This window comes from Glycine max, chromosome 19 (genome assembly GCF_000004515.6).
Source record: "Glycine max cultivar Williams 82 chromosome 19, Glycine_max_v4.0, whole genome shotgun sequence".
NCBI classification, from domain to species: Eukaryota; Viridiplantae; Streptophyta; class Magnoliopsida; order Fabales; family Fabaceae; genus Glycine; species Glycine max.
The window spans coordinates 44,616,316-44,626,877 of NC_038255.2; the positions used below are offsets into that span (position 1 = coordinate 44,616,316).

A 10,562-nucleotide genomic window follows, 5' to 3' on the forward strand; every position below is an offset into this window, starting at 1 on the left:
TATGATTTAACTTACACATGTTTAGGTTTATCAATTTTATTTATTAAATAAATTAAGATTTTAAAATATTTAATTGAAAAAATAGGCTTTAATTTATTTAAAAAGATTTTCAGAATTAATAAGTTAAGCTATTTAAATAATAACAATTATATCATTATTCAATTCATTTTTTATATAATAATAAGTTAAGCTATTTATTAAACTTATTTAAAGGCTTAAGTTTGTTTTTGTTTTTCATCATTACTTCATTTATAATTTTTGTGGCAAACTTTATTATTAATTAATGAAATGCTTTTTTGTTATGTAAAAAAAAGCGTTTGCGCATCACATATATCCCACTCTAATAATTGGCCTAAAAATCAATTTTGTATAAAAGGAGACAAGTACTTTATTTTCCTTAATTTATCTAGAATATTGAAAAATGGAAATCACATCACATCAATAAAATGCCATAATTGTAAAATTAATTATTTTTCTAAAATTTTAGGCTTGTTTCAACTATACAAAATTAGCACCAAGTGCATTCCTCATTGAAGAACCAAGACAGATATGAGTAAATTGGTTAGCCGGTTGGGTTCCATCCCCTACTCATTTGAAAATTCTACCTCCACAGAAAAAGAATGATTTAATAATTAAGTTTAACCTAACTTAAATATAATATAAATATTTTTTTTTGAGAAAATATAACTTAGTGCGTTTCATTCATAATCAGATAGAAAATATAATGAGGAATATTATTGTGAACATGGTGGCTGACATGAAACCTAGATGCCCCAACTAATATATGAGCAACTTGATTGACTAGCTTTCTTACAAAACTCACTGTAGAGTTTGGAAGAGATGAAAACAAATTTCTACATTTGGATAAGATGAAGTGAAAATTAGAGTAGCCAACGTAGGAACCATTAAGACAATCAACCATTGCCTTCATTTTTATAAGTTATTCAATTTATTAATAGAGTCTAGTTTAATTGTTTGATTAGGTGTGTTATTTGCCATATTGGTTCTGTTGTTAGCAGTAAATTTTACAGTTTTACTATATTTGTCCCTAAAATTATATAAAAGATTTTTGTAAAATGAAATAATCCAAAGTTGAAAATTAAAAAAGTAAGGAGATTTAAAAAAAAATTGTTTGGTGCACCTCAAATTTTTTAATATCCCTTTTTAGCCTCATTCTTCCAAGCAAAGCCTGCTTCCTCTCTCCCTGAAACCTTCACTGAGTCACCTCCGCACCACCCGACCGCTGCTACCTCCCTCCATCGTGTGTGCAATCCCCCTGCACACTAGATCCGCGCATGGCATCACCCCGTCAATCTGATTCTTATATTGTAATCTTACACCTTCTACACCATATTATTCCTCGTCGAGGACCATGTGGTAGTAAACATTAACTTACCCATAAAATCGAGCAAACCAGCGGCGTCGACAAATAATCCTTCACTGTTACAATAACATCCATCACTGTTCCGTTGCTGCACTCAGAGAGGGTCCAGGGATTTGCATTATGGCGCATTAAGGTGCATCGCCGCGTGAGAAGAGGACAAAATCAGGTTGGATTGTTGGTATCGTTTGAAGGATAACCTGCAATTTCGACGTAACCTTAACTCAGTAGATAATTTTGGAATTAGAATAATAAAACTTTTGCATTTAAACGCCGATGCCGCAATCACTTTTTAAGTAACGGTAACAAATACTAATTGAAATCTGGAATTTAGTTTTTGTTTCATAATTTAGTGTTCATTGGTGTTGGGATTCTAAATGCAAGAGAAATTTGTAGGTGGACAAAATTTGGATTAGTAGGACAAAACTAGATTGTCAAGTTTCTTGCTAATGGTTGGAGGTGATGGGTCAAGTATGAAGAAGGAAAAATAGATTAGAACGATTCCTCGAAAATTACCTTCGTGGTGGCAGCAAGAAGGGGAGAGAGTAGGTAAGTTGGGGGGAGGAATAATATGACGTGGAGGATATAAATTTCACTCATGAAATGAAAAATTTAATCTAATGGTTTAGAATAATAGTCCATTTGAAACACTGATTCACCGAAATAATATCCTTGCTAAAATTGTTTTTTATTTATTTATTACGGATTGACCAATGAGTTGTTGGGCCAGTTTGAATTGGGCTTGATGGTCATGAATAAAACTGGGTGAACCAGCAAGTATGTTTTTTAATTTAATTTTTTTATATGTAAAAAAATCTTTTTGGTTCGGGGATTGCCCAAACCGAAAAAATTGAGGTGCGGAATATTAGGGTAATGTAATGTAACAGAACTAGAAAAGAAAAGAAATCCTTTGACTCTCCGATATTTTTAATGTGAAAACATTATCTTTTGCAATTGTAATTCCTCCGTAGAAACTGGAAATTGGACACGTAGTCCTACACATAGAGAATTGAAGATAGTAACTCAGTGCTGCTAACACCATGTTTTCTTCGTCTCCACCGTTTCCTTCGTCTTCTTCGCCTTCAGGTAAACTTATCACAACTACTCTTTTTTTTTTTTTAAATTATAAATTGAGCGATTATGTGTCCATTAAATATTCAATTGACAAATGCCTGTGTTTTTCGACTTCATTTCCCCGATTTTTTTTTAAAAAAAATACGATATATAGCATAGCTGTTGTGTTTAGATATTTTGAATTGAGGATTTTAGAGGTATTATGCATGCTATGATAATTTCATTGAGTTGAAAACTGTGTGCAGTTACGATGCTTCATGAACAAGCTGCTCCTGCAGTTGCCTCATGGTCTTCTAGTTCTGCAGCTCAGCATTTTCCTACTTCGGTTCTTTTACAAGAGCAGCGTGATGAGTATAAGCCCTTTCTGCACGTGCATAATAAGGAGGTTCAAATTTTATTTATATATCAATATCAATTTCACCATCCTTGGGTTTGTTTAAATGCTTATAATAAGGATCTATTTGGATAAACTTCTTCAAAAGCACTTGTAGGAGAAGGAAAAACGAAAAAAAAAAAAAAAACTTCTCCATAAGCTAAAATCAGCTTTTGGAGAAGCTAAATTTGAATGAGCTTCTATAAATTAGCTTATGCATAAGCTAATCTTAGCTTGTGAAGAAGATTTATTTTGCTTTTTTCCTTCTTATTTTATTTACCTATAGGTGTTTATGGAGAAATTTATCCAAACAGTCTTCATTATCAAGCACGACTACTTTCATTTGCTTTATGTATCCTTACATCATACATATATGATATTGCTACTCTTGATACTTTGCCATATGTGTTTGTGAAATATCCTAGTCTTTAAAAATAGTTATGAAATCCTAATAGAAGTGTGTATAGGATAGAAACATAGGGGCATTGTCCCTCGATGAATCAAAAATAGAAAAAGTCCTCTTTTTGGATGATCTGAAGAAAGGAATGAGAATGATACTATTTCTATTTCTATTTTGTAGACAATAAGAAGTGATCTATTATGACAATGGTTTATAAATTTTATTTTGTTTTTAGTAATGTACAAAAAGTATGCGCTTAATTTGGATTTGCAGAATTGGAATTATGTATTTATTATGCTTTATGAATTTTATACATATTGTGTAACTTACTCATATTATATCCTATGTATTTTTAGAATAAACATATCCCCATAACCCATAACAGATACGTATTATATCTGTTACAGAAATTGTATCTATGCATCAGAGTCGTTATATTTTTTCTTAGAGCGCCTTTTAGTTTAGTCAGATGCCGTGGTCCCATTTTTCATGTATGTTATCAATTGATTTATCTTCCCTTTGTTTTTATTGAAGACAACACTAAATACAAGGCAGATGGATATGACCTCAGTTCATGAAAAAGGTAACACAAGCAACGCTGATCAGTTAGTGCATGACTTTGTCCAGCAGTTGCATCTCCGGTCTCATTTACAGAACTTGTAAGATAATTGCAATCTCATGTTAATTTCATTTGTTGCAATTGCTATATTTTTTATCCAAAGTTGTCTCCTTATAGGGTGTAAGGGTGCATGTATGGTGGTTTATTGCAGATTGACTTGTTCTCCGACAAGGGGAATTGCTGCTTCTTCAATTCTGCAGCCTGTTGATATTGATTCTGAGTGGCCTGCGGATGGTGTGCCACGGAATGCCGTTTCTCTTGCACAGCAAGCTTTGTCTGCCTCAAAGCAAGCAGTTTCAACAACTGGAGAGATGAAATTGATTGAAATTGATGATGATGATCCACTTCCTTCTGGGTTAGTTCTATCTTTTTGGTCAATTCTGACATCCTCAATTATTTTATTCTGTTTATAGGATAATTTGCTTTTGACTTTTGAGAATAATTCCTAAAATATGTCATTCAGTCTGGCCTCCACAAGTTTGACTGACTCTTCACTAAAAAAGAATAAAGTTGTGAGGTCAACACGGATTATAGAAAGACTATCTAAACAGAGAAAATCATCAAAGTCAAAATTTCTTGACGAAGAAAGTTACCTTGAAAGAAAGTCTGATGTACAGAGAAGGTTACGTTTAGAAAAGAAGTTAAAAGAAGGGTATGATCCAAATGACCCTTTGCGTTTGTTCCTGTCGGGTCCTGAATCAAGGCAACTTTTGACCCGTGAAGAAGAGTCTCAATTGATTACTCAGTTACAGGTGTCACTTGGAATTCCATATTTCTTTAAATGCATGCTATGCTCTATGAACGATCTTTTTCCATAATGCGGAATCTGTAACAGGATTTATCAAGATTGGAAGAAGTAAAGATCAGGCTTCAAACTCAGTTAAGGCGGGAACCAACTTTGGCTGAATGGGCTGATGCAGTGGGCCATAGTTGTTATGCCCTGCAGACACAGCTTCATTGTGCTAACAGAAGCAAAGAAAAGTTGTTTCATGCTAATTTACGCATGGTAGTTCACATTGCTAAACATTATCAGGGACGTGGTCTCAGCCTTCAGGACTTATTTCAGGTAGCCTCCGGGAAATTAATAGTCACCATTTCCTGCTACCCAAGTCTATTTATATTTCCTGATTCTTGCATAGTTATTGTTAATACTTAGTTTGCCATGTATATGTTAACATTATTTTGAACTAAGAAAAACCATAGAATAAATATTTGGCTAAAGTTAGAGCTGCAATTGGGTATAAAAAGATTCAGCTAAAGGATCTCCATTATTTCTTTTGAGAATTGTTGCAATCATTACCTTAATACATAATTAGCAGCTACATCTGTTCATCCTTTTCTGGTGATATTGTAGGAGGGAAGTACGGGCCTTATGAAGAGCATTGAAAAGTTTAAACCTGAAGCTGGTTGCCGGTTTGGTACTTATGCATACTGGTGGATAAGGCATGCAGTAAGGAAGGCCATATTTCTACATTCCAGGACAATCCGTTTGCCGGTAAAAACAATTTGTATATTTCTTTATAATCTAGTTAGCCAAATTTAACCTTCCTCCTTCTGAAGTGTCAATATTCATGAAACGGTTGTATGTTAACAAAGAACAAAATAATGTTACTTTTGCATTAATTTTTTTTTATATGTTATCTGTATAGCAAGCATCAATTCTATTTCTGTAACATGGAATGGTCGTATTATCTCCAGGAGAATTTATATACCCTTTTGGGCAAGGTCATAGAAGCAAAGAAATCATACATTCAGGAAGGAAATCTTCACCCTACCAAAGAAGAATTGGCAAGAAAGGTAGGAATTACCATAGAAAAGATGGACAATTTGCTGTTTGCTTCAAGAAATCCAATTTCGATGCAGCAAACTGTGTGGGCGGACCAAGATACAACTTTCCAGGTATGGCCTTCAAGTAAATTTGTTTTTCTCCTGCTGTGATATGATTTTTTTAGATCTATAATTTGAAAGTAGGGACAAGGATGGCTCTGTATTGATATAATGATTTTTTAGAACAGCTGATGCTTACTAGGCTTCCCATTTTAAATTGGCGACTTCCTGTATCAACTATCAAGCTTTTGCTTGTGCTGATAGTTGTATAAACAAATTTGTAGAAATCGAATTGCAAAGAAAACCAAAATGAAAATGTAATTGACTGCATGAATCATCTCAAATTCGCGTAGTTATTGCATTCTGTTGTGCGTGATGGTAATGAATCAGCAGCAGCTAAAAGGTTTTCTTAGATCTCATTCCAACAACAATTTAATTGACTGCATGAATCATCTTACATGTTTCTCACATAATGTCATATATGTGCATTATAGACTTATTACTTTATTAGTAGGGTTAGGAACACCAATGAATTATGGATTGTGAATGATGAAATTTGGTTTGGTTTGAGGTTGATCCACAGACTAAATTTAACATTCTAGACTAAACCACGATCACCCCTAACTAAATATGTCAGAAATAGTGATTGGACTCGAGTCACTAAATTCTACCTGTTTCCATATTGAAGTTTGATTATTTAGATCTCCACCATATACTGGCTTTGTTGAATTATAGAAACCAGTCACATTCTAAAATTTTCTTGTATTGATTAAAGTGGTTATTCATTTTGGCCTTGGTTGGGAATATTACAAAATCTTATTCATGTTTTTTTTTATATTTGTTTTGAGCTTGTGTGCTAGTATCCTTACAATGCGCTTCCACGTTGAGCAAGTTATTGTCATACCGCTTTGGTGTAAATTTCTGTTAAGCTGGTCTTCTCCTAATGTTGGAGAATGTTGGGTATGGTCAGAATAGACCCTCTGCCTTTGTTGAGCAACATAATATTATGAATGTCCCAAATTGATCACAATTTTATTACAATTGCAGGAGATTACTGCAGACTCAGCAATTGAGATCCCAGATGTGACTGTCTCAAAACAGCTAATGAGGATGCATGTGCACAACCTTCTAAATATCTTAAGCCCAAAAGAAAGGGGCATAATCAGGCTAAGATTTGGTATTGAGGATGGCGAGGAGAAAACGTTGTCAGACATTGGCAAGGTGTTTGGTTTGACCAAGGAGAGGGTCCGACAGTTGGAGAGCCGAGCATTGTTGAAGCTCAGGCAGTGTCTTGAAAGTCAAGGACTTGATGCATACACAGACTTGCTTGTATAGATGAGTAGACACCAGGAAGTTCGTCTTACTTGGCTGTGACTTTTTTTCTGGCCATGTGCAAAAGCAATAACTAGATCAAGCTTTTGATGAGAAAGCTGACACTCAGCCATGGTAATTGAGGATGAACCGGGGTAGCTATTTGGGGATAAAGAGAATTCAAGAACCAAAAAAGCTTGGGTAGTTTGTAAAAATTGAGAAGCCAAATTTACGCGAATCAAAAACCATATTTTGATTTAAACTGCTGTAATATATTGATGCCATGCCATTGGGATAGGATGTGTTTACACCATGTCTAAAGATTTACACTAAATCTACACGTTGGTATAGGTTAATTGCATGATTTATAATATCTTAATAAATATGGTAACTTAATATATTTAATGATAATCAATTAGTTACCTTTAATTAATAATTTTTCAAATTAATTATTTATCAAAATTATTAACAACAATATATTTTTAAATTTTTTTCGTGCAATAGAGTATAGATTTATTTGTCTCTATTTATTGTTTTCATAACATTATTTTCATAACATTTTATTTTTTACTAATTAAAAAATACACTTATTTGAAAATAAAAAATTAAATGTATAATGTAACTATGATTTAAACTTATTTATAAGTTTTATTATCCTGTGTTCTTTAATTTATGCATTTTATTGTAATCTTTTAACCTATATTAACATGTGAAAAAATGTATATCTTAGGTAGAAAAAATGAGTTTAATAATAATGTAAAATAATTTTATATTATTATTTAATTATAAATTATGATTTAAATTATTTTAAATAATTATTTTAAAAATTAACAAATTTATCATAATGGATTGTGATTAAATGATTGTGTAAATTTTTTTATATTATGAGTTCATAACCATTTTTCTCAACAAGAATATAGACTTTATCACATGAAACATTTGTAGAAAACGTTATTTTATTAATAATTTTTATAAATTGTTAAAAAACTGAATCAAATAATCTAATTAATTAATTGATAACCATAAAATATGTTACAATTATCATATTTATCAAGATATTATAAACCGTATGAACTTACACTTGATGTCAACGGATCCTATCCCCATGTTATTTACTTTTTTTATTTTTTTTATTTGCTTATAAACAAAGAGGTATCTATATATTGCAGTCGAACAGCTAAGCTGTAACTATAACTTCTTGCATAGGAGAGGGAGCTCATACTGGCCAACACAAATGTAGCACTAAAGCAAATAAAAAGATATAAACTATAGCATATAAAACATTTCAATATATAAATTATGAAAAAAATAGATAACATAGACATTAGAAATGTCTTTCCATAAATGCATATCAATTAAATTTATATTGTACTAAAGTAATACTTTCTTTTCTTAAAAAATAGTAACAGTTTATTTTGGTCAACCGAAGCAACTAAAAGAAATAACTTGATACGAATTTTATTAATATAAAAATTAATTGGTACGCAAGTAAATTCAAACCTTTTTTTTCTTCTTGATTCTGTTTTTTTACTTATTCTGAAATTCAAGCGTTAACTATGAATGGAAGACATTTTCAGGAAATAGATTGATTATTTGCTTAAAAAAATCAAGTGCTGTAGAGGCCCAAGCCACTTTTGGGACTAGTTGCATTTGCTTTTGCAAATTAATGTGAAGAGATATATTTGAAGATATCTTCAATCCGTATTACCTACATACTAATCGAATTTTTACACCCCACTTCTTGGAGACCAAGTTATCCCAAAAAACAGTTTCAGCAAAAAAGCATTTTTCTTATCAAAGCAATTGCCAATTACTAAGAAACGATATATGCACATGCAGAATAACACGAATTAATTATTAAGTGCCTCTTTGATTTCAAGTTTGATAAAATTGGTTGAGCCATTGAATACCATTGACTTATGTATTTGAATTAATCAGAACCACATACTTGCGTTAGAAAGTGTACTTTTTATTGAAAAATATGACAATTATTTTTTATTTTATTTTAAAAGAAACCGATTAATTTGATATAAGATACACCACATGTAATGTAAGTGACACATAAGAGAGACTTAAACTACAAAACGATGCATGTGCAAGGAAATGTACTAGTGGTCTGCAAATAGCACTACTTGGTTTATTTTCTTGTATCTTTCACTAGAACTAGGACTTATCTTACAGCCTCCAAAACGGAAATTTATAAATCTTTTTCAAACGATGACGGTGATCATAAAGTTTAATTGAGTTAGATTATGGTAGATGAAGACCCCTCAGAGAAAAAGGGTATCTTCAAATTCAAAAAAGGTGACCCAAGACAGGCTTAACACAAGATAGGTCCCGTGAAGGGGACCTCTGCTTAATTAAATGTTAACGTCACGAAATACAACCAAAGCTCAACTTGAACATCTAACTTTATTGTCAAGTTCCACGCTCCCATAATCTTTAGCAAAAATAGTAAATTGGATGCTAAGTTCTTAATCTAAGTATAGCTACGAAGCTGTCAACATTCACCAATCCCTTCAAATTTTACTTTATGATATCATCTTAGGGGGTACAATGCAGGCACGAAAAGGAACACGGTGACCCAAATGAAGCCATAATTAAGTTCATCAAACATCAAACTTTGCATCCTTTTCACTTTAAGTTCTTAGAAAATTAGTAGAAAAAAATTAAAGAAAGGAATCTGGAAATGCCAAAATATAAATAGTTGTGCACATGTTAGACATGATGTAGCAAGTGTGAGCAATGACCCGGACATTACATATGTATCCTTCATCAAGGAAATTTCATGTCACGGTTTCCACAAACAACATTGAAACAAGAAGAAAAGATAATCTCTATTATGCTTACACCCACAAGATTTTAAGAACAAAAAACAATCCTTAGGGGCCTTATAGCCACTATAGATGGGTAGTTTCCGCTAGCTCTGTCTGTCTTATTGCTTATATGAGGCATACACATAGGCTGGGCCAGTAGTTGTATCCTTCCCAGTAGGAAAATGCGTTAGTACTTAGTACTGAATAAAACACTAGCTTTTAATCCGAGAAATCTCACTCACTCGAGAAATAAGGGATATATTATTGTCCAATTTAACATCACATTCTTGTCTTGCATCTAATATTTAGAAAGACTATAAACCATAACACTTCAAAACTTTAATGAGAATTAATTTCTCCCCTTTTTTTTATACATCATGGGTATCTTTTTACTAAAGATAATTAAGATCGAGTGAGATAAGATTATTATGAACAATAAAACTTTCAAATATTTAATATAATTGTATATGTAAGATTTAATATTATTGATTAAGCTGAAACAATCTCGTGCAAATTGATTTAGCGCGTTTGGTTATATTAATTTGTCCTCCTTTTAACTTTACCCCCTTTAGGTCCCTCCCAAAAAATAAAATAAAAAAAGCATTGACATTGGAGGAATTAGTACCTAGGAGGGTAAAATATATAGCAACCTTGGCCCATTCTATTTTCATATGCTTCTGACAACTGATGGTTTTGTAATTGTAACAGTCCATACTTGATCTAGAAGACCCAGAATTACTAGCTTCCTATCCCTGCCCAAA

General features: G+C 32.2%; 1 protein-coding gene across 2 annotated transcripts; it reads left to right on the forward strand.

Moving 5' to 3' along the window:
* Positions 1-1,180: 1,180 nt before the first annotated feature.
* On the forward strand, positions 1,181-7,280 carry LOC100793539 (RNA polymerase sigma factor sigF, chloroplastic). 2 transcript variants are annotated; one of them, XM_041012630.1, is made up of 10 exons: positions 1,181-1,550; positions 2,353-2,467; positions 2,701-2,840; positions 3,763-3,887; positions 3,999-4,202; positions 4,311-4,599; positions 4,683-4,913; positions 5,202-5,342; positions 5,546-5,746; positions 6,722-7,280. In XM_041012630.1, exons 2-10 carry the CDS (start codon positions 2,422-2,424, stop codon positions 7,007-7,009), a joined length of 1,665 nt encoding a protein of 554 aa, XP_040868564.1. In that variant the 5' UTR covers positions 1,181-1,550; positions 2,353-2,421; the 3' UTR covers positions 7,010-7,280. The 2 variants fall into 2 exon arrangements, with proteins under 2 accessions (XP_040868564.1, XP_006604578.1); XM_006604515.4 differs by lacking the exon at positions 1,181-1,550 and having other exon boundaries at positions 2,146-2,467.
* Positions 7,281-10,562: the final 3,282 nt, after the last annotated feature.